This window comes from Pteropus medius, unplaced genomic scaffold (assembly GCF_902729225.1).
Source record: "Pteropus medius unplaced genomic scaffold, Ma_sr-lr_union100, whole genome shotgun sequence".
NCBI classification, from domain to species: Eukaryota; Metazoa; Chordata; class Mammalia; order Chiroptera; family Pteropodidae; genus Pteropus; species Pteropus medius.
In genome coordinates, this window is record NW_024345481.1 from 2697059 (window position 1) to 2722525 (window position 25467).

Here is a 25467-nt window from a genome sequence, read left to right on the forward strand (position 1 = left end):
AAAGAGTAATAGTACAACACTTAGGCACTGACCATTGAATGTAGGAAAAGAACCAAAAGATCAACGCCATTCATTACTTTTAGATTCTGCTGTGTGCCACCCACCGAAAAAACTCACCTGTGTTTATCATTTTGTTTTATAGTTTCTCAATGAAAATATAGTGGTCTGTGCATTTTTAAATGTTGTATCAGTGAGATAATGTATATGTTTTTCAGTTCGTTTTTTCAACTCAAAGTTTTTGAGATTCTACTATGTCGTTGAGTATAGCTATAATTTATTCCTACTCAGGACTATATAGTATTCCATCACCCATGTTTTATTCATTCTGCTGTCAATGGCTTTGTGCCGCTTTAAGCATTTTCATAAATGCTTCCAGGAACAGAATAGAAAGGAGCGGAATTGCTAGGTCATAGAGGATGGGCATGTTCTTAAAGCAAAATTGGTTTCCAAAGTGATTGTTCTAATTTATATTACGTTCAGTACTCTATGGGAGATTGCCTTGCTCCACAACCCTGTCAATGCATGATAGTTTCAGACGTTAATATATGCCAGTTTTGTGGATATGTAATGCTAAGTCATAGTAGATTTAATTTTTATTTTTGTGATTGGTAATCAGACTGAGTGACATTTTTAATATTTATTGACCATTTATGTTTTCTTTTCCATAAAATGCTTGTGTAATTCTTTTGATCCCCCTCCTTTTTTTAAATTGATTTGCCTTTTTCTTATTGATTTGTAAAAATTTCTTACATATGCAGGATACTAATCTCTTGACACTTATATATTTAGCAAATATATTTTCCTAGCCTGTAGCTGGTCATTTCATTCCAATTATGGTGTCTTTTGATGAATGGACATTGTTAATTTTAATATAGCCAAAGTTGTCAGTGTTTTTCTCTGTGCTTTTTAATTTTTATTTCTTGTTTAAGAAAAGGTTTAGATATTTTGATATCATAAAAGTATTATCCCATATTGACTTCTAAAATTTTTATAGTTTTGTATTTCACATATGGCTCATTAATTCACTAGAGTTGATTTTTGTATATGATGCATTGAAAGGGTTCTAATTATCTTATGCATCTTATCAGTATTTGTTTTTATATGTATATGTTCTGATCTCCCATCTCACTTGTTATATAAAAGATATATTGTGGAGTGCATGAAAATGGTATTCTGAGAGATATTTATAGCCTTAATACTGAAGACTGAAAATTAAATAGCTATGTTTCCAAATTTGAAAGTAAAAGAATAACAAAAAAATCCACAAAGGAAATAGAATAAAAAACACTATAAAGAGTAGAAACTAATTAAATAACCATCATATAAACAATAGATCTATTAAATAGAAATCATGTTAAATAATAGAGGTTTAAGGAATGCAAAATTTTGTTCTTTGAAAAGTAAAAAAATAGGTAAACTGATCAAATTAGTTGAGGAAAAGAGAAAAGGCACAAATAAACATTAAATTGATAAAGGTTTCATAAATTCAGATGCAAAGAGATTAAAAAGATAAATGATTTTCACTAACTTTATGCTAACAAGATTGAAAATTCAGAAGAAAACGTACAAATTTCCAGAAAAATGTATATTGATTTGCATCTATCTTGTTAATTTCTCTTTGGATAATTTTGGGTTTTCTACATAAGCCAACTATATACTATGTGAATTTTAACAGTATTTTTCTTCCCTCGTTATTGCTTTGAATGTCTACAACTTTCTTTCTGGAATACCTATTAGAAGTATCTGGAACTTCTCATTCCATCTTCCATGTCTCATAACCTCTCTTTCATATTTTCATCTTGTTATCTTTGTGCTGCATTATGGACGATTTATTCACTCCTGTTTTTCAGCTGACTGTTTTATATGATAATTTAACTATCAATTGAGTTTTTAATTTGAGTGAATTAATCTTTTATTTCCAGAAGTTCAATTTGGTTCAATTTTATTTCAAATCTGCTTATTCTCTGCTCATGTTTTCCTTTTGTTTCATTATTATTTCATTTTATTCTTTTGACTCTTTAATCATTTTAAACATAGTAATGTTTATAATCTCTTTCAGAGTATTCAATTATCTATAGTTCTTTAGGTACTAATTTTGTTGATTATTGAGTCCTTTGATTCATCCTCATTTTCTTGTATGGTTTTTAATATTTTATTGTAAGCTTACCTTAAGCAGTGATGGTCTTCCTTGTGGGAGCCCTGTGTACCCTAGATTATGGATTTGCCCTGTAGTGTGGATTTACATTTGGTTTTTGCAAGGGTCCCAGAATTTTCATGGACTTTGACCAAATTTGTTTTTTCTTGCCCCAATTTTTTGTTAGTGTGTCTGCTGAGAATTCTTATGCTATAAAGCTAGTGTAAAATTAGATCCTACACCCAGGCTTTGGATTTTAATTTCTCAGAAGAGAAGTTTCTTTTTCCTTCATACTCAAACCTTGAATATTGCAAAATTCTTTGCTCTTTTTCTTTGCTGGAATTCTTTTTTAGTGCCATTTTTATTGACTAAGCAACTTAGCGAGAGTTTTTTTTTTAATTCATCCTCTTCCAGATATTCATCTTGAGTGGACCCAAAGGCATCTTTTGTGTCCATGTGATGTTTATACCTAACTCCCATTCTCCAGGTGCTGGTTCTGTTAGCTCAACCTTATAGCTCTAGCCACTGGAGGACTTCCCTTTCCTCTTTCTTGGCTCAATTATCTACTTTAAAAAACACGATATATTTGTGTGTTAGTAATTTATTTTATTTTATTTTATCCAAAATATCTATGTATTTATTGCAGGAGGCTGCCTACGTCACTCCCCCATGTTTCTGGAACCAGAAGTTCTAGAAAAAAATCTTGATTTATATCCAAATTTAGATCTACTTTTAAATAAATATTCTTTGTTGAGTGCGATTACAGATGATTTTAATTTTCTATTAAATTCTTCCTTTTATTGTTTGGACTTTGTACAACAAATATAAAATAACTTTATTATTTGAAAATGTTATAATATTAATTTTGAAAAGATAGTTTAATGAAAACTAGATTAGAGTATCATATTACTGAATAGTTCAGAAATTATTTTATTCTCAATTGTCTGTGGTAAGCAGGGGAGAGGTGACAAAGTTCTAAATTATTTTATATTTGACTTCAGAATGCATTACAGTGAAATGTCACTGATTCAGGCTAAATGAGAGAAGTGAATCCAAGTCAGTCTAAAGAATGAATATTTTTAATGCCTTTTAAAAATTTCTTCAAGTAAATGCAATAAGTGGAACAACCAATGTCAATTAAGAAAGGTCCTATGTCGCATAATAAACAGATATAATAAAACAACTATATCGGTTGTTTTATGCTTCTGAATAAAAAAATATTTCCCATTCCCATGTCTACTCCTCAATCCTTGTATTTACAGTTACTGTTAAGTTCAAGTATCCTTGAGTTTTTCGGACTGATAACTTTCTAAATGTCTAAGGTCTTAATTTACGAATGATATTTGTTCGTTTCTGGGTCTATCTGGGGGTGTAGGCTGTGTCTTGTGGGTGGGAGAGTGTGTCCATGTGTTCGACGGAGACTATTGGGCCAGTGGGGGGAGAGTCTGTGCCTAATGATTTTTAATTCTCTTTTACTCTTTCAATGAATACATTTACTTAAGCCTGGTCCCTATTCAAATGATCATTAGTTCTAAATTACTGAGGCTCAAATAATGTTTTTCTCTAAATGGTTTGCCAATATGTATGTATGAAAAATTTTAAATTTGGAGGTTTTAAAAAATCTAATTCTATAGTGGAAGGAAAACAGAAAATATTCCCCACAAATACTATGTCAGTACATCACCCAGTATATTATCTGAACATTTCCCCCATGATCCCTGCTTCCTTCAGAAAGCCTTTACAATAAATTTTATTAAAACGAATTCTGTATAGAACAACAGAATGAGCCAGTATAAAAAAAGTGTGTAAGACAGTTTCTCATAGTGGACTTTAATTGGAATATAAACATCTCTTTTCTAGATGTTACAGCTTTCCTAAGATCTTAAGAGAATTTTTAGTTTTTCTTATAGAAGGAAAGGAAAAAAAAAAGGTAGAAAAAAAAGGAAGGATGGGAGAGAATGAAGGAGGGAAGGATAAAACCTAATAAAGTTTTGCCACATATAAATATATTTCTTTATAAATCTAGCATTTCCCATTCCAAATTATTGGTAGCCCTGAGCTAGGAGAGGTAAGAAAGTGGTTCCTATGTGTGTTTTGAGTATGCATGAAAGGGTAACTACAGTAGACAAGAATAACTTGGCAGTGTTTGACCTTGGAATTTGACCTATTGATTGAGTTGGGCAAAAACTACAGAACCCAACTCAGTCCGCGAAATGGGGAGAGGCGCAGCAGTTCAGGCTTCACCTTGGATCTGGAGAGTGTGGCCACTGGCCACAGGACTTCCCTAAAATGTGGAGTAGCTGGAGACCCCACCCCCTTGCCCAGTTTAGAATCAGACATACCCGTGTCCAATCCCACATTCTCTATTTACTGGTTGCATGAGTTTAAGCAAGTCATTTTACTTTATAATTTTTCAGGATCCTATCCATATACCTACCTCATAGGCTCTCCATGAAGATCAAATGAGATGAGGCATGCAGAGCCCTTTGCACCATGCCGTCCATACAGCAAGCACTCGTTTACCGCTGGCTGCCACTGTTCTTACAGTTACTCTAGTACCTGTGATCCAGGCAGGCAGGCAGGCAGCATCAAATAACATTATCAGCTGGTTACCAAGGCCACAGCAATGAGCCAAGAGTTGAGGGACCAGACTCTAATGCTAGGAGAGGGTGAAAGGATTAAACTGCCGTAGTAGTAGGAACAAAGCAGAGCCCCTGGCCCAGAAGGACAGAGTAACAGGCAGGATTCAATGGCTGGGACCAAATCCCAGGAAAGAAGACAGGATGTGGTTAACAAAATTGGTGGGCAGAATGAAGTCTGATCTCAGCTGCAAGGCACAGCATAGACCTGGAAAACCAGCAGCAAAAGGGAATGGATGTCCAGTCTAAAGCAGCTGGCCATAGCTTTTAAAATCTATATGGCACTCCACTCCACCCCAATTAGCTGATGTCTGGACCTTGAGCCAGAGGGATCTATACCTGCTGGAGAAGACAAATGGACATTTTTCAGTTTTAGTTTTATTCATTTTTGAACATATATTTATAATTCAAAAGTCAAAACCATTATGGAAAGGTATACACAGGAAGTCTTGCCAGGAGCCAAATGAACACTATATATATGTTTCTGCAAAACTTACTTAAAACTTTCTAAAACACAGAAATTAAATCAGATCCTGACAAAATAATACAATGCCACGTCTGCATATCACATAATAGCTAACATCTTATACTTGAATTTTAAAAAATTAGAAGCGAAATCAAAGTATCTGGAAAACTACATCTCAACTCAGCTATCCTTAGCCTAGTTTTAGATCAATCATGCTAATATATTTTATTGTAATACAAAGAAATATCGAATATAATAATTTTAATAATCACGAACTCTTTGGAATTATAGTGAGATTTTACAATAGTATATTTTAGTTATAGCACTTTTTAAAAAATCATGTCTGTAGTGGTCATGAAGTCTTTTTTCATGCTAGTTAAAAGTGTATGCTCCTCTCCACAAAAATTCCGTTTTGCCCACGTCGTTCCAGACATCTTCCCCGACTGTGGTAGCTGAAAGTTACTGAAGCATCACTATAGCTGTTTCTAGGTCTTTGGCCCTTGTTATGCAGACTGGACGACTTTGCTTTCACAGTGTCCCAAGGCAGAATTCCCCCTTTGTGAAGTAGGGCCCCCGAGGAGATCATGCTATTTATTGGATGTCCTCAGCTCCCAGAGCAGAATGTTGAGGCGCTTGTAGGAGGGCGGTTGTCTCACTTTTGGATTCCTGCACCAGCCACCACAAGGCACCAAGTGCCTTCAGGTAAGCAGTGTCTGGCACTCGTCTTGCAATAATATGGTTCTAACAGGTGATCTGAACTCACCGACCACGTCCTCATGTGAGGATTTGGCTCAGTTTCCTTAGAATAATGGATTGATCACTAAGGATACATCCTCATGCATAGGGACTTGGGGTTGATCAGGAAGTGTCTGAGGAGCTCAACTATTTCAGTCACGTTAGAACCACGCTCCGGAGAAGGGGGCATTTCCTTATTATCACTCCAACTGGTTTCAGAGGTCATTCATTCATTCATTCATTCAACAAACGCTAATGGAGGACTAGGTCTTGCGTTAAGCCCTGTAGATACAAAAATGGGGGTGCCCTCCCGGAGCACTCAGACTAGGGGTAGAGACATAAACATTCATAAATATAATACGGGCTAAAATAGTGATGCCTGCAAGTTGGTTTCATAGCTCAGAGGTGACTCCTCTATCAGGTAGGTATGTGGGAACTATGATCAGGAAAGCTTCATAAAGGGAGTGACTGTTGGCCTGATTTTTGAAAGATAGTCGCTTGACCAAGCAGTAGGAAAGAGCATAGAAAGTAACCGAGGTAAAGATGTGAGAGAGCCTGGTGGGGCAGGGGAATTAGAAATGGTATTCATCAGAGACGGCATCCCAGAGCAGACAAGAAGTGAGTCAGACACCAGAGGAAGTGGCTGACGTTCAGGGCAGTGACGTGCACGAAGGCACAGAGAGGAACAGGCAAGGTGTTCCAGGGCAGAGAGGACTCCTCCATCTTGACCAGAGCAGCACTGTCCCCAGGCTCACCGTGGTGAGCTGGCTGGCCACAGAGAAGGGAGCCCTGAAAGAAAAGGAGTGGAAGCACCTCAGGGTTGGGGGACTGATGACTATGAGGAAAAGAAACTGGTGAAGGAAAAGAGAAAACACAGAGGAAACTTCGGGCTATTATGGTCTCAGGGAAGTCAGAGGAAGGGAAAAATAAAGAGCCATCAGAGTAACTCCCAGCTGGTTCATTTGCCTCCTTTTGAGGTTAAGGAAGTTGAAGTCTCTGCTGGTGTGAGCTTCTTTCAGGTCAAAGACTCTGTCATGTTTTTGAAACTCCTATCCCACCTACACCCCTCAGTCTTTTCATTCTTTCTAGGCTTTTAGAAGACCTTAGCTGATCTAAATAGACCTCCCACCCCAGCTCTCATAAGCAGTAGAATCGAAATCACAGAACACTGTGTTTCAAATTTCAATCTAGGTACTTCCTAAAGATTGAAGCAGAGGAGAGCCAAGAAAAGACAAGAGGGTCTTTCAAGAAGAAAAAGTTCATTAGAAACCATAGATGGAACTTATCCCGTGGTCAGGTGAGGTGAGAGATCAGAATATGGCAGGGATTATGAAATAAAACGAGGCAGGTAGATCAACTGTCCAGGCACTTTATCCATGGCAGGTCAGCAAGAAAGGTTATTCTAAAGTTTTAACCTTGAACCTAAAATTTTTACGACTTCCATGAATTCTCTCGCATTAGTAAGATGGTCTAGCCTAGTTAATGATAAATATGTCAAAGGATCAATTACAATTTGCAACATTTTTTTTTCAGACCAGTGATGTTTCTAGTAACAGTGTATCTGTCTCGAGAAGTCTTTATTATTCTTCTCTCATCCCTCCCTCTCCTTCTTTTTCTCTTCCACGTTCTTTCTTCTTTGTCCTCTTCTCCACTGCACCTACCCTGAATGAGGCAAATTCTCAACTCCATGTACCCGCATGTCCTTGTCATTGAATCCGAAGGGGCCCACACGGCCCCAGGAGCAGGGCGGGAGTCCTGGAGGCCAGCAGCCCCCTTGATTTCTCCCTTCCTTCCCATCTTAGTACCAGCATTCATCTGTTGTGTAGAGGATTCTGTGTTTTATTATCACCTTCGAAGTAAACGTGCTCTATGTCATCCACTGTCCTATCTAGCCACAAGATCGTGGGATGAACTTGGCCTGGAAAAGCACCCCCAGACTGCATCTCCTTACTTCCCCTCTCCTGAGTCAGTGCCTAGCTTGATCTACCACGGGCCAACCACAGCCATGATAAATCCTGGGAATGGGTTGAGGATCTACAAACCTGAACTGTTAGGATAGAAAGAAAAACATCTTCAATCTTTAGATATGTTTTCTTTTTCATACTTTCATACGTTAATATGCAGGGCTGTTTGTGAGGGGGTATTGTGCAGTAAACAGAGCTTGTCCCTGCATCGCAGCCACCCTCTTCACTGCAGTCTGTGGCTTCACGTCATCTTCTGCATCCAAGTAGGCCTTCAGGAATGGATCCAAAATATATTCATAATAAGGTGTAAATGACTGATAAAAGCTTACGATATTACTCGTTAAAGCATATTTGTATGTTGACAGGGCTCAAAGCCTTTAGAAAAAGGAATAAATTCTAAATCTTTAATGGAGAAATTTTAATTAGGTGGCAGGAGAATTGTTAGGGTTGAGTGGAATATACCTGGTTTTCCCAAAATCATACGGCAGACACGTATTTTATTTAGAAATTAAAACACACACAAAATTTACCTATTTAATCCCAGGCAATATGTTAAATGCTTTACATATACTCTCTTATTTAATTCTTACTCCCCCCCTCGCCCCCCGCCCCAAAAAAAGAAAATCATTCAGGATAGATATTTAGAGTGGGGCATATATCCTGCTACACAGCAAAGTTAAAATCGCCAGAACTCGCACGGCCCGTTGAATGTCACTCCAACTTCTGCATACCAGGAAGCACAGGAGGGAAAAAAACCCTTTTCATGTGGTGGCAAGCAGCCTTCCTGCCTGCCTCCTGGGTTGCTCAGTTAAGGAATGTATAAGGCTTTAAAAATCTTTTCTCATAAGTATCTTAAAAAGCCTTCTTCGTCATCTTTGTTTTTCTCTGAACTTCCCAGAGTCTGTGTATGTCATTCCCATAATGATGTACCCCAAATAAAACACAGTGGCCTAGTCTATTTTCATTTTTCAGCCTATGCAAGATATAAAAAATAAACAGCATATGGTGAAAAGTTAATGAGATTTAAAAAAATAAGTTCACTTAAAATAATCCATGGGCTTTTCTACATGTGTTCTTGGTCTGATTTCAAAAACCACAGGAGATTTTACTATGCTTTAGAAAAGGGTGAATATTTGCATTGTTTCTGTTGGGGCCAGTGGGAAACCAATTTCGGAGAATCAGCTCTAATAATCATGTTGTTTATAAACAAGTACCATGCCAAACTCGTACAGACCAAACCTTACTGCGACGTGCTCTAGCATTAAACACGTTCAAAGCAACTCTTCAACTCTCTTCAGTTACAAATCTCATGACCACATGATGTTCCTTTAGCCAACAAGAGGAGTGAAGTCTTACCTAGAGAAGAAGATGGGAAATCAGACAGCTTCTGAGGGGAGTAACCCTCTGTGTGCCTCAGAATGTATGTTACCATAATAGGTAGAACTGACCTTTTAAGAAGAATTTCCTATAACTTTGAAGTCAATAAAAAAAGAAGTCAGGAATTCTCTCTTTATTTAAACAAGTAGCCACATAAAAAGCAACTGTAGCTTAAGCTACATCACTTACCTGCATTGAAAGAAACAATTCATTTGAAAATGCACCTAAATAATTTTACTTGCACTTTTGTGTTCAGCCTCAAAGTTCTCTTGACGATTAAGCACTAAAAGCCCACACCGTGTGTGTCCAGTATTGTTCTGAGCATTACGAAAGATATAACAGAAGTAGAAGATAGGGACTTTATCCTTAAGGAATCCATAATCCAGCCAGAGAGATGTAAGGTCTTCAATAAAATAAAGAATTGTATCAGTCACTTCCCTTGTGCCTGACACTGTGCTAAGAACTTTGCTGAGATTGTTTCATTTAATCCTCAGAAGCCCAGTGACGTAGGTGCTATTATTTTTCTGTGTTTTATATGGGAAAAATAATCAAGACTTGAGAGGTTTACAGAAATCTCAGAGTTGTGAGAATTATATGAAAAACCATAATGTACCATATCAGGTTTAGATTTTGTTTCCTACTCGAAAAAGAGAAAAAAAAAAAATCCCAAAACAAAATAAAGCGAAAAAGGACAACAAAAACAAAAACAAAAACCCAGGAGCTTACACAGAAGTTTATTTTTCTCTCTCACAAACTAAGTCCAGATAGTAATGCAGCCAGCACCGCAGCTCCCCTTAAACACATGCACACCTACCTCTGAGGGATCCAGGAAATGTAGACTTTTTCTTCTTACAGGTGGTCATGTGCCCAGTTAAAACTTGGGGTTTCTGTTACTAAAGGTGAGGAGAACAGATGTTGGGTTAGGCAAATTGTTTCTCTGCCAAAATGCTGGGCACAGGATAAACAATAAATGTTCAGTCATAATAGTTATAAAATCAAAGTGGCTTCCATGTGGCTTGGTTTATTGATTAAATGCAACTACTTCTGCCTGAGTTTTACCCTTTTCTAGTCTAAGGCCTATCCCCGAATAGGGATCTGAGTGAGAAGGCGGGGCCCTCGAGGTGCTCAGAACACTGGGAGCATCGACTGCCAGGGGCGTGCCTCTCCTTTTCCAGACATGCCAGGTGGTTTGCCCTAAGGTTTGCACCTGTGGAAAAGTAGCCAAAAGCCAAGTCATGACGCCAAACAAGGACACTGCCCAGGCCCAGGAATTTCCTAACCTAGGCTTCTGCTTTCTTCCTGTGCCCCTTTTCAAGGACTGCAGATGATAGCTCCACATTGTGGTGAACGAGAAGGAGCGGGGCAGCCGCATTGGACAGAGGTGTCCTTTAGATCAGCGACAAGCAGGACACCCTTGGTGCTGTGCAAACAGGAGGCCTGGGGAAGGGAGCTAGTTGAAACTCACGAGTTGGTGGTCTTGACTCATTGGGTTCATTTGTTTCGAAGAGTTTTCCATGGAACATCTCCATCTCCCAAATTCCTAGGTAAGAGAGAAGGCTCTCAGGCCACACAATATTCACACTGTAGGGATCTGAGGAGTTGCCCTCAGCTTCTTAAAATACCTAAGCTGTCGTTGGGTCTAAGATTCTATTATGAGCAGAGTTTGCTTATTAGAGTGGGGGGTGGGGGTGGGGCAGCCGGGTAGAGAAAACCAGATAGGATAGATGGACAGGGTCGAGGGCACAGGATGGTGGGGACAAAAGCTGGAGTTTCCAGCTCCTTGATCCATTGGTTCGAGCCAGGAGGAGGTGGGAAGGACAGTGAAGTGAGAGGTAGGGCCTTGATCCTCCCATTTCGTCACGCCCCGCTCTAAGCTATGAGCAAGTCCTTCCGTGTTGTCTCCTTGCCGTCTCTCCCATAGAGGGCCACTTCAAGCATGCACGGTGCTTTGTGCAAATTAGGAGAAGATACTCTGTCATCCAGGGGACTCAGTCCTGTGTCCAGGACTCAGTGAGTGGCAAGTTAAGGCCCTGGCCCCCACTCATCTCCTTGGCTGGGAGCCTTGAGCATTCTTAAGGGGCGGAGGCTCTGTGAATCTCCATCCCTGGGGGCCTCCTGCCCCTGTCCACCCTGTCATCTCTTGTCTCTCACTTGGACTGTGCTCCATCACGACAGATAACGAGGAGAGCCATGTTCAAAGAGTCTCAAATTTAGACTTTGCTATTGTTGCCAAGAAAGACTATACATTTAGTCCTAAAGATATGATGACTAGATGCAAAGATGTTCCTTGTATTATTTGTTTTTAAACTTGTGATCTATTAACAGACCACACAGCCTGTCGGGCACCATGAATTAAAAAGTGAGTCAATCTTAGAGTTATTCTGTGAAAAGCACACATGCATTGTGTTTTTGAGGCAGACTAGATTACATTTAAAGATAAAAACTTTACAATAAACTAATTTTTATGATCCTCTTTTATTATTTCTCAATATAATAATATACCAGGAGCCTCGATAAGCGAAGGTGGCCAGGCACCCTCGGACCAAGGCAGGAGCCTCCTGGGACCTCGTCCCCATTCTAACTCCTGTCTGCTCTGGCTCCACCTCCCTTCCCAGCAGCCAGGGGGTCCTGTGACAGCCCAGATCCCATCATGTCAGCCCCCCTGCTTGAACGCTGCAGTTACTTTGTGCTGCTCCCGGAATAAGAGCCCTGACTGCATTGGGCCTGCCAGCCCAGCATGGTGGCCGCTACCTCCGCAGCCGCGCCCGGCCACCTGCCCCACTCTGCCCCTTAGCCCTGCTGGCCTCCTGCAGTCTGGGTCGCCCTTTCCCATCTTCCCCCGGGGAGCTTCTCCTCACTTTCTAGCCCCAGCCACATTTCCTCAGGGAAGACTTCCCTCTGGCCCTAGCCTGCGTCAGACTTCTCCGTTTATCTCCCTCATAGAATACTGTATCTTTCCTTTGGAGCATGTTATTGCTGCACAGTGATACATCTATTAGTGTGATCATTTGATTAATGGCTAGCAGGTACACTCAACATGGCAAGTTCCTCTTTATTTCTCACTGCTGGCCACAGAGACTCGCATGGGGTAGAACGGATGAAGGGGAGGCCACCTCTTCAGCTGCTTTGTGTGGGTTATGCTTTGGAAGGGGACCCTGTCACACATGATCCTTGAGAAAACGGGTCACCAGCACCACAGAGAGAAGTATGGCTCAAGAGGAGACATCTGAGGGTCAGAGATGCTAGGTATGGCCCACTAAATTTTCCATCCTATAGTAACGTGTCACAATGTGGAAATTTAAGTGAGGGAGAGAAAAAAAAAATGTTGAACAACTTGGGCATTTTTAGAGGAATACATTGATTAGCAAATTCTTCAATGGTACTGTCATTTTGTGTACGATATTTAAAATCAAAAAGCACATAACCAAGAACAATCAGACAGCTGTCACTAATTTACCCGTAAAGGTGCCCATGGATTCTCTTAATTAGAGACAAACTAAGTGAATATAAGCGGGGTGAAATAAAAATCATAAATTTAATACATTTATTCACATAAGTTATTGTTTGGAATTTATTGTGCTTGAAAAGTAATTTCATTTTAGACGTTTATTATGAAGCAATTAATCACATCTGAAAAAACCAAGAACGCCCTCAGATAAGTTACTGAGAACTTACCAGAAAATCGAGGTGACTAGCCCTTCGAATGGCTTCCTTTTGTATTCTTATTATTCATAACCTCAAATATGTTTACTTCCCAAGTTTTACATTTTTGAGGAACTAGAGTTATCTATAAGGTGCCTTTATCCAAGCAGCTGGTTATCAGTGATAGAAACTGAATAGATTATATGTATGACATGATATAATTATAGGAGAGAATATTGAACTATACTAATAGGTCCTCGATAAGTGATTTTGATGATGGCAAAACGAATGAGGACGATACTGAGAATAAAAATGAAAGAAATGCCATTGAACACACATTTTGTCTAAAAGTAACAAAAAATTTCTAAACTGGGCTGTAACAAAAAGTAATTATTACACATCATTCAAAATGTGGACAGTCTAGTGTAAGATAAAAAGTACAATGTTCTAAAAATGTAATAAGGTGTTTCATTTATTTTGCTGGTGTTATTTTGTTTCTAGGGACTTTGGAGAGAAATTGTAGTAGTTTAACATTAAATTTGATTTAAGGTCTTGAAGTCCGGCTCCAGCAGTGGTGGGTTCCCATTGTCAAGTAAAGCCATTCGAGGTCGAGGATTAGGGCAAGGTGCCCGCCGATGGCAGCCAACAAGGCACAGCCGCAGGAAAGCTGTTGAGAGGGGAAGTCTGAGGCTGCTTCTTAACTGGCCAAGTCCTCCATGATGTTTCAGGGTAATTGTTTATCTCTCCTACTGAGGACAGGACCAAGGTAATAGTTATTTAATTCCCAGGGCATGTCATAAAGTAAATTCTCGATAAGTTTTTTTGAATGAATAAGTGTTTTCCCTCATCCAGGTTTATTATTCCCACTATAATATTTTTACTAAGTATAACAATGCTAATGATGGTCAGAGTCCCTAACTTATTTAAATTATTTTTGCCTAGATTTTTTTTCAAACCCTAATTGTTTTGCATCTTACGCCTATAGGCCACTGTTAATTTGCAGTTGTTTCAAATCAAGTGCTGTATCCCATATCTTGCACTTAGTTATTCACTGCTAACATCTAAATCAGAGAAGTGAAAAGGACAATTGTTTAGTGCTTTTTAAAGTCCCTGACCAAGATCAGTAGGGAAATCCCATTAGCTCCATTCATCGCATTTCTCATAAATCTAAAAGGAAAGCAAGTATCCAAAGCCTTATTCTTTAATAGTTCTTATTTGTAAAACCTTGACAGGGCTTTATTCTAAATTGCTTCCAAATTATGTAAAGAATACTGAGAAATATGATGGGTAGTGAATCGTGATAGTTTCAGTTATCGAATAAATAACCAGAACAGAAAAGGGGGACTAATCTGAAAGCAAACAGTGTGATGGGCTCTGATGAGGCAAAGAACAGAACTGTGGCGTCTTAAACTACCATCTGGCTAAATCCTCTTTCAGTGGGCAAGTCAGACAGTCCCTTTATTCAGGGCCTTAAAACTTTTGAAAAGGAACAGTATTTGAATATTAATTTTTCATATAGTTAAAAAAAAAAACCCCATTAAACTCTTTCTGTAGCCAAAAAGGAATGTTTAACAAAATAATGGATAATCCTCTGGCTAAACACGAGGGCGTGGGGCAACGTGTGGGTGGGAGGTCAGCTGTAGGCGCAGCGTGGCCACTCCGCAGCTTCCCCGCCCCTCACCTCCAGGGCTGCTTTGTGGCTGGAGCGACTCATTAGAGTTGTCATCATGGTTTGAAATTTAGGCAAGAGGACTAAAAATAAAGAATTAGGAAAAATGAACATGGTGATTTCTACTATTTTTTTTTAAATCAAAAAAAAGAAAAACAATAATGTTGAATTGCCATGTAGGGTAACTGAGGCAAGTGACAGTAGAAATTATAACCCATAGTTCAAACTGTGCTTTTGTGAAATGTGAACCTATCTCATCACTTTCTGACAGACCCCCTGACAATTGCAGTTTTGTTTATTAAGTCCTGGATTTTTAAAATGAAACTAGGAGAGGCTTTAATTTTGTTTTCCTGGGAGGATGTGTTTGAAAAGTGTAAGTTGAATAAATAAGAGCCCACCACTTATCTTCAGCAAGATGCTTTTTAAAAGGTATTTCAGCAGTCTCTGTGGTTTAAAATACAAAACCCAGTCCTGCCGGCTTTGTGTTGTGCTTCTCTTACAGACTGCAGTGCCTTCTGTCTGCTTCAGGGTGTGGCATCTGCCACTGGGGAGGAGAAACTGGCATGTGTCTCCTTTTAGAGCAGACTGATTTCATTGTGCTGGGGGCCTCTATTTCAGAGCCTCTTGGTTCCCAATCTTTGAGATGACTTGCTGAAGCAAATGGAATTCAAAGACATTTTGACTTGTATATCTATACTTTTTATAGGTTCATAATTTTTCTATATGAAATAGTATTTTTAAGAAATGGGTCAAAACTGAACTTGGTGACTCATTTTCGCTTTTAAATTTGTTGTTAAAAATAAGCATATGGCTACACTTGTATGAATTGACTTGAATATATTTTATCAACTTGAAAAAATGCACTTTTATGATTGTATGTATATATTTGGTTTGGCTATGTTTAAAAGTATAAATATGTGATTTCAGAATATATGTATATACCCACATACACAAAATAGACATATATTTATATTTGCATATGAAAAAACTAAACATTCAAGTTATGTGGTATAATGTGTAATTAGTATGTACTGTATTTGAATATATAAAAGGAGAAAACCCAGAAGAAAAATGTCAAAAAAAGGCTCACTAACAAAGATGTAGTATTCTCTTGGCAAAAAACTGATGAATGATTTGGCATAAATTCACCTTTTAGTTGTTACTCTCTCTTATGCAGGATGATATAACCCTATTTTCCAGTTGTTTGCATAGAAATGCAATTTGTTGTTTCTACACTCTGTAATGACCCTTGGGTGTGCATCTGATTCCCCTCCCCCCTCAGTCACCTGTTTTTCCCATCTATTCTTTTCTATTTAGTCATGTAACATATTTACACTTGGTCGAGCAAACAAAAAATAACCCCTCTACTTGAAATAAAACAAAATAGTCTTTATGAAAAGCTGAAGAATGAAGTCATTTTAGAAAACTATATTCTACCAAAATCGTGTATTATTTCAGCTAGTGTGACCTCTTGAAAGCTCTGGTTTCAAATGTTTTCTCTCCATGAAAACTGAGTCCACACTAGTACAACTGAGCCATTGCTTAGGTTCAGAAGTCCCGCTATTGGTGCTATTCAAGGTGTTACTAGGTGATAAATTAACAATAATAAAAACACTCAAAACACTGTAAAGTCATAAAAACGATAGTATTTTTTAAAGAACAAAGTAAGAAACATTTCTGTGCTAGGATTAGATAGCTGATTTGTATCATCATTGATCTAATGTTTATTAAATATAGCATGTCTTTTAGTTTTGTTTCAAATTAGAAACGAACTCATATCAAGAGGGTTAACTGTGCACATTAACCTCTGAAATATGGTGAAAGGCATCATACAGATTTACGAAGATATGAGATAAACCTTAGCTGTCCCTATTTATGGCACCGACAGTTGAATTTCCATGAGCAAGTTGTTTGGACCACAACACACCATTCTTCACACTTGAAGACTATCCTTTTAGAAAGAGGACAAGTGCACTGTAAGAAAGACGCTCCCTTGGGAATACTTTGAGTTTTCATTGAGAAGCCTACATACGTATGTCTGGTGCCTTAAAGTATAGGTATACCAACATTATCGTAGGGTCAGTTTCGGTCAGTTATCAGCATTTATCGAGTACCTGCTGTGTACAGGGCACAGCAGATCCTCGGATGCGGTAACCTTCACTTAAACGCTCCTAATTTTGCAGTTTGAAGAAGTTGTGGGAATTACGCGATGGCCCGAAATCAAGGCAGAGAGAGGCTAACATTCTGAGAAATTACATAACTCCTGAGAGAGGCAGCGCTTTTGCTCCGACTGCCCAAATATTTTCTTTCTTCGTCGGCTCCTCGGAACCTTTGAGGCCAACAGACAACTTTGTTCCCCAGCCCCTCTCCCTCTTTTGTCTGCTCGTCAGACTCGTTTTCCACCTTTGTATCGTCCCTTTTAGACGTGAAAACAAACACGCGAACGCCCGGTTGGCAAGGAGACGGCGGCACGGGGGGCAAGTGCAGCCTCCGGCCGCCCCACGCCGCCGCGCTCCGGGCGGCTGCCGCGCCGGCCCGGGTCCCCGGGCCCGGGGCCCGCCGGGTGCCCGCGAGGCTGCGCCCGGGCGGGCGGGCGGGCGCAGGGCCCGGCGGGCGGCGGCGGCGGCGGGCCGCCGAGTCCAGTCCGCGTTTTGCGAGTGCACACGAGTAATCAGAGAGAAGTGGATAATAGTTGCTCGGGCTCGCTCGGCTCCCTCATGCCATGCTGGGCCCGATAGGCTCAGCCGGTCGTGTATTTACCCATATCCGGGTTAGAGAGGAAAAGAGAAAAGTTTCATTTAAACCTGAACTCAAAACTTTCACCATGAAATCACACAGCGGGAGCAGGCCCAGAGCGTAAGGCGTGACTCCCGGTTCGGCTCCGGCGGGGCCTGCGGAGGGGGAGGGGGCTCGCTCGATCCCCGTCGGGGCGCGTGGATGCGCACAGGAGGGGCCGCGGACTAAAAAGTGGGTTTTATTGTCTCCCCCCGCCCCCCGCCGGCCTCGCCACGCCGCGGCGATCATGGCCGCGCGGGCAGCAGCGGCGGCGGCGGCGGCGGCGCGGGCGCGGGCAGGCAGCGGCGAGCGGCGGGCGCCCCCCGGGCCGCGGCCGGCGCCCGGGGCCCGGGACCTGGAGGCGGGGGCGCGCGGCGCGGCGGCGGCGACACCGGGACCCATGCTGGGGGGCGGCGGCGACGGCGGCGGCCTGAACAGTGTGCACCACCACCCCTTGCACCCCCGTCACGAACTGAACATGGCCCATAACGCGAGCGCGGCGGCCGCCGCCGCCAGCACCCACAGCGCCAAGAGCGGCGGATCCGAGGCGGCTCTCAAGGAGGGTGGAAGCGCCGCCGCGCCGTGCTCGTCCTCCTCCGCGGCGTCCTCTTCCTCCTCGTCGGGCCCGGGCTCGGCCATGGAGACGGGGCTGCTCCCCAACCACAAACTGAAAACCGTTGGCGAAGCCCCCTCCGCGCCGCCCCACCACCACCGCCATGCCACCACCCACCACCATGCCCACCACCTCCAGCACCACCACGCACTCCAGCAGCAGCTAAACCAGTTCCAGCAGCAGCAGCAGCAGCAACATCCCATTTCCAACAGCAGCAGCCTCGGCGGCGGCGCGGCTCAGCCGGGTCCCGACATGGAGCAGCCGCAACATGGAGGCGCCAAGGACAGTGCCGCGGGCAGCCAGGCCGACCCCCCGGGCCAGCCTCTGCTGAGCAAGCCGGGCGACGAGGACGACGCGCCGCCCAAGATGGGGGAGCCGGCGGGCGGCCGCTACGAGCACCCGGGCCTGGGCGCCCTGGGCGCGCAGCCGCCGCCGCCGGTCGCTGTGCCCGGGGGCGGCGGCGGCCCGGCGGCCGTCGCGGAGTTTAATAATTACTACGGCGGCGCTGCCCCTGCCAGCGGCGGCCCCGGCGGCCGCGCCGGGCCCTGCTTTGATCAACATGGCGGACAACAAAGCCCCGGGATGGGGATGATGCACTCCGCCTCCGCCGCCGCCGGAGCCCCCAACAGCATGGACCCCCTGCAGAACTCCCACGAAGGGTACCCCAACAGCCAGTACAACCATTATCCGGGCTACAGCCGGCCCTGGCGCGGCGCGGCGGGCGGCGGCGGCGGCGGAGGAGGAGGAGGCGGCGGCGGCGGAGGAGGAGGGAGGAGGAGGAGGAGCAGCAGCAGGAGCGGAGCTGGCGGCGGCGGCCGCGGCGGCGGCGGCGGCAGCAGCAGCAGGAGGCGGCGGCGGCGGCGGCTATGGGGGCTCGTCCTCGGGGTACGGGGTGCTGAGCTCCCCCCGGCAGCAGGGCGGCGGCATGATGATGGGCCCCGGGGGCGGCGGGGCCGCGAGCCTCAGCAAGGCGGCCGGCGGCGCGGCGGCGGGGGGCTTCCAGCGCTTCGCCGGGCAGAACCAGCACCCGTCGGGGGCCACCCCGACCCTCAACCAGCTGCTCACGTCGCCCAGCCCCATGATGAGGAGCTACGGCGGCGGCTACCCCGACTACAGCAGCCCCAGCGCGCCGCCGCCAGCGCCGTCGCAGCCCCAGTCCCAGGCGGCGGCGGCGGCGGGGGCGGCGGCGGCGGGCGGCCAGCAGGCGGCCGCGGGCTTGGGCTTGGGCAAGGACATGGGCGCCCAGTACGCCGCCGCCAGCCCGGCCTGGGCGGCCGCGCAACAAAGGAGCCACCCGGCGATGAGCCCCGGCACCCCCGGCCCCACCATGGGCCGAGCCCAGGTAACCCCCGCGCCGGCCGGGCCTGCTTCCGCCGCGGCGGCCTCGGCGCGCGCCGCGAGCCGAGTTTCTTTCTTTCCGCGTACTTTTTCCGCGTCTGCTGCCGGGGGAGGTGGGGGCGAGGCGCCCGAAGCCGCTTTAAGCCGCGGCTGCCTCCCTCGGAGGCCGGGGAGCGCGGCGCGGGGCCCTGGCGACGGGGTCTGGCCGAGGGCCGGGCCGGGCCGGGCGCTGGCGTTGCCGGCGGCCGAGCACCCCGCCTCGTCACCCCGCCCCAGGCCGGGGCCGCGCGCGCCGGAGTGGGGACCGCGCCGCCGGGCCGCCGTGTGGGCGCCCGGGACCGTCCGGCGGCTTTTGTAACAGAATCGGCGCTGGGGCCGCAGGAATGCCGACCCCGTCTTCTCGGGCAGCGACAGCAGGAAGCTTTCCCCGGGCGGGGAACGAGGAACTGGGTCCCACGCCAGCCACTCCACGTTCCCTCTTGGCCCCCAAGGTGAAGGCAGGAAGGATAGGTCAGCTTTGTGGCCATCGAGTGTGCCTTTCGTAGTTATGCCCAGCCTTTCAGAGAGATTCGATGCGGGCTTCGAGTTGGAATGTTTACTAGTAAAAATAATGCCCAAATAGGCAACGATGCGAGGGAAAGATCTTCTAAAATATATCGATTCATTCCTAAGAATAGCCAGGAAATCCATTATTTGGCTTACTGGCTGCTCGAAAGGAGTCACCTTCAACGGATAGGCTGTGTTAAAGGAACACAGTCCGGTTACGTTGAACTTATTTTGATCGTGGATTGGGCATACATTTTATTCAGCAAGTCCAGGAAAATAGCAGACCAGTGAAAATTGATCTTTTTGGATTGGATTTATTTGGATTTTCTTTAATTTGTTGTCACCCGAGTCCCACAGCGTAACTAGAAGTGTCCTGCACTCTTGCTGTTTCTTGCTGGTAGGCTGAGCCTAAAGACTGACTTGATCTCCTTTGCAAGGTTTGGAATTTGAATTGTGGAGGTAAACTGGCTGTAATAGTCTCCAGACAGCTGCCTCTGAGTTGACATCTAATCTGCCATCTGATTGGCTCCCCTCTCACCATTGGGCATTTAGCACTGCTGATGTAAATAGAAGTGCTGAGCAGTACAGTCACAAAAATTCTTGCCACAAATAATAACTGAGCTCTATTACAAGCAGACGTAAGGTTGAACATTATTTAGAGCTTAAATTATTATGAATCACGTTTATTAATAAGAGGATTAAATACATAAAAACATTATGCTGGTGTCCAATGTTGGGCATTGCAAAATTCAGATCTTTGACGGCTCTAACGTGGGCATTGCATGTGTCATGGTCTTTAATTGCAGGGTGAGGATATGGCAGTTGAAAAATAATTCAACCAAGCATTTTTATCAGTTTTTAGATTAGTTAAGCTTTTATAAAAGTGCCCTTTATAAGTTAAACTGTGAAAAGAAATTAAGTCATCACACAGTTTAATGTAGATTTAAGTTATACTATTAAAAATTTCAAGATTCTGATATACAATACCTTTTAGTGAAATTTAATTAGCTTTATAACAAGATTAAAGCTGTATTTCTGGTAATTTGTGTTTTTGACGATTTTGACCATTTTAAGATGTTTATGGATGAAGTTTTTTAGTTAGAATTGACACTTAAAAAAACATGAAGCGAGAAAACTAATGTTTGCAGACAGCAATTAGTTAAAAGGAAAAAATAGATATTCTTGTAAAATACTAAGTCATTTTATATTTGCTTCTGAATGGGAGAATACAGAAATGTCCCAAGAATGTTTTTTTCCCTGCTTGATTATTATGTTGGATTAGCTAATGTGAGCCTTATTTGAACTGCTTCCACAGTGAATTAGGGAAACTATATTACATGTAGGTTGTGCTGGGTGTGTTTCTTTCAAATAATTTATCTTTCATAGACAGTTTAATGTTATGAAAATTTTTTAAATTTTAATCCATTAGAAAGGAATAACAATGGTTGTAATACATGTTTTTGCTCAGCTTATTTGTTTAGTAAGGTGTATTTTAATAATCATCTTAAAGGAAAGACTTGTCTGAGTGAATGAAGGACTGAATTTAACAGTCATGTGGATCCCAGGCTAAGAACGTTAGTGTGCACTGCTTTCAAACCTTTAGTTAGTGGAGTTTTACTTTTAGTGATAATATATTTTCTTATTCTTGATAGGAAACTTGAAATTTCAGTTTTTATTTTTGATTCGCACAGGTGAAAACATTATAGAGAAACCTTGTGTAAATAAATCCACGTAATTTTAAAAAGATTTGCTTTGTCAGCTTGCTTTTAAAGGGGTAGTGTAACATTCACATCTTTATAAACTGGAAACGAAAGGATAGAGACAGATACAGCTCCGTGTTCCTTTAGAGTATTATTTCTTAATGGTACCAATCGTTTTAAGTATTTTGTTTTCTTGGAATGAATGAGAATGAATCCATTATGTCCTCAGTGTGACCCTTGGGAATAGCTTTCTTATTTTTGAGGGGGAAGAAAAATGACAGGCACATGACCTAGATTCACAGATTTCTTTTAGGTACCTTGCTGTATAACATGTGGAGTGTGTGTGTGTGTGTGTGTGTGTGTGTGTTTACATTTCTTCATCTTGGAACACAAGTATTATGTAGTATTTGTTATGGTAATTGTACTAAGAAACAGTCATTTGTCCAAAATATTAAATTGCTCCATAACTATAGGTCATAAAATGCTGTTAAATCACGTTGTTAAATGATGAAATTTTCTTGTGGCTTTTAACACATTTAGTTTCATTTTTGATTTTGGGGAATGGTTTATATTGGGTGGCCAATATTTTTGTATTTAGGGGCAAAACATATGCATATGTTGTGGGGGGGTCTTTTTAAAAAGTAAAATAAACCATTTTATGATACAGTTTTGGGTTTTTGTGAGAGAAAGTATTCAGATAGAGTAGTCTCAAAAGCAATACTCTGCTCACATAATTAAGATTTTATAATGTCTACATTCAGTGCTCAATTCTATTAATGCTATTTTAACTTTAGTTTTATAGAATATAATACAATGTAATAAAAAAGGAAGAACCTTATTTACCTTTAAAAAAAGTGATTAGTTGGCTTACAAAGCAGGCAGTTAAAGACTGGTTCCTGATTACTATAAATTTGTATAAGATACATTATAGCATAACATGACTCCCCATTTTACCTCTCAATGAAATCTTACTCTATATGATATTTTCAATGTTGTAAAGACATTTTTGTGGCCTAAATTTATATATTTGCTGAGGTATGGCTGGCTGGCTGCTCTATGGTCAGAAGATGGGGAATTGGCAGCTGTGGTTCATAGAAAAGGCCTCATTTAAAAAACAAAATATAACAAAAATGTGTAATTTTCTTTTTTCCTAGGTTATTTGGGATGCAATTATGCATGGTTTAAACTTCTCATTAGAGATCCCGATTTCTGTGTGCTTACTTTGACAGTTTTTTTCCTTTTTTTTTTTTTTTTTTTAATGGCAACTACTGTTTAAGACAACTATCACTTAAATTTATGGTTGTGTTAACACAAAATTGATAAGTATATTCCAGGAAACAACATATTCTTACTTTGAGTCTGTAATGAGGAACTTTAATCTCTCTTTTTTCTTTGGTTTTGTTTTTTATCTATATTTAGGAAAGAATTTTTGGCAAGGCTTTTTATACTCGTTCCATTTTCCCCAGTGTCATATAGTATCAGAAGTGTGTACCTACTCTCTAAATATCGTGTTCCTTCATTCGACTTTAGAGAATAACGTCTTCACTTTGGTATAAAAAAGGCATTAATTCTGGTTTGAGAACCACTTTTAGAAATGTAAGGCAATGTGGAGGAAGACTCAATATAAACTCATTTGGTAATTTTATTAGACACAGACATTTTTAAAAAGATAGGTGTAATAGAATGGGGTTGAGTTTTCAGTTCTATTTCCTTATTAATGGACTTCATTACTTTATAATTTGGGGCTGGGTGTATCTAAGGAAAATGACTTCTGATGTAAGAGGACCTTACTTGTTTCCCTAGGATAAATATCAATATGATAGGCAAACTGAAAAGATAATCATTTCATTTATTTAACCTTGTCCTCTCCTAGGAAGTGAGTGGTTTGATTTGAAATTTGTTGGGAGGTCTATGACATTTTGCTGTTTATTTTGAAAACTGATTTGGAGGTGTGAATTTTGGATGCATAGGAAACTATGTTAGCTTTTTCTCAGTGTCCTAAGTAATAGAGGCTTTTCTCACTGCACTAGACCGACACTGCTCAGCACACTGATCCGTGTGCTTTGATCTGTTCTGGTGGAGAAGGAACTAATATTTCACTTGTGTCACTTTCATTTTGGACAGTGTAGATTTGTAAATTTGAGGCTTATATTTATGCTTGAAAGAACTGTCATGTGTTACTTAAAGCAACAGATTTATGGAGGTTCAAAATGAATATTAATAAAACTTACTCCAGTATTTTTTTTTTTGGCAACATTTTGATTTTGAACATGGATTTATGAACATTTTATGACATTTTACAATGCTTTTTGTACTTAAGGGGCCGTATCCATGTCCTAGGCCTTTTTGGAATTGAGTAGTCTTTGGTTGTGCGCCTTTCCAGAAGTGTCCTTTCTTTCTCAGGAGACTGCAGATTCTCTGTGGATATGTAAAACAGAGCCACGCTCTTACTGTGTATGCATGCTTGAGGCTGAGTAAGCCCAAGTCCTAGTTCCCTGTGGTGTGGGAGGGAAGTACCAGGCAAAACTGCTCATCCACCAACGGTGTATTTATGTATCATAAATGAAAGTCTATTATGCAGTATTGCTTTTTTCAGTTTGGAGGCTATTTATTCAAGGCTGTGTCCCTTTTTGGTATAATTGGGTGATTGAATGAATTTTGATCTAAAAACTTGATCTACTTTACTGACTTTTTCATTTAGAAATTTGATGGAAAGAAAATGATTTAGGTATCATTACCTAGATATCATTAAATGTCCACTTATTTTGCCTTATGTTAACATCAAAATGAATGTAATTGTTGATTATCGTAGTTTTAACAGTTCACATTAATTGTGTGACTGAGTGAATTTGTCAAAGTAAAACTGTATTTCCAGCAAATATTTTCAGCAAACATTTTCAAAGTCTAACTTGGAGTAATTCTAAGACGACTATTTCCTTGGATTTACTTATTTCAATAGAATCCAACAGGCAGTTTTCAAACCCACTTCTGAATGGATCAATGCCACAAATATTACAAGGCTGCTGAGTTTGACAGATGAACTAATGATGAAATTAATTTGTTTCTTGAATGATATTTATTGCTAGGAAAGAGACTAAAGCCCTAGAATCTTAAGCATATCTGACTTACCAGTAGACATTCTGAGCTAAATAGCAGCAGAATCTGGAATAGATCTGTCATAGCAGCATGGTCCTTTCGAATTGAACTAGATTTGGCCTCTGCTAACCATCCTCAGTAGGATGTGCTTACTCCTCAGTGTCTCGTTTGGGCCTTGATGAAAGATGAAACTTGAGAACTGCACAAGACCTCATTCCTTATTAGGTGTCTCTGGAAAGGGAAGCCATATTTGATGAAATCCAGAAGAAAATCCTAGGCCATATATATTTTTTAAAATATGAGATGCTAAAAAATTACATATACATATTTTCCTATTGTAAAAATATATAACATAAAATTTACCATTTTAACCATTTTTAGGTGCACAATGACATTGAGTACATTCATGTTATTGTGCAGCCATCACCCCCTCCGTTCCAGAACGTTTTTATCTTCCCAAACTGAAATAAAAAAATATATATTTTCTTCCTTTTCTTCATGTCCAACTTTAAAATTGTTATTAGTGTGTATTGTAAGTAATATAAAATCTTAACTTTTTTAACCATTAATCTTGCTCCTTCATATTTTACTAGTAAATTCTTCCTCCAAGATAATGTGTTTTTTTTTTTTTTTTAACGTTTATTTCTTCCTCCAGATTCTAACATTGGGGTAGCTGACTCAGGTTTTGTCTATTTAGAAATGTGTGTTTTGTAGGTTAGTTATTTTATTGTCAGTTATGTCATTAAAAGTTTAAAAGCAGCTTTTCGAAACCT

General features: G+C 41.6%; 1 protein-coding gene across 1 annotated transcript in view; it reads left to right on the forward strand.

The window, feature by feature from the left end:
- The first annotated feature begins 17296 nt into the window (after nucleotides 1–17296).
- Nucleotides 17297–25467, forward strand: part of ARID1B (AT-rich interaction domain 1B) — a 380804-nt gene continuing 372633 nt past the window's right edge. Inside the window, 2 exon segments of the mRNA XM_039873871.1 lie at nucleotides 17297–18782; nucleotides 18784–19356. Of these exon segments, the coding sequence (XP_039729805.1) occupies nucleotides 17649–18782; nucleotides 18784–19356 (1707 nt within the window). The 5' untranslated portion in view covers nucleotides 17297–17648.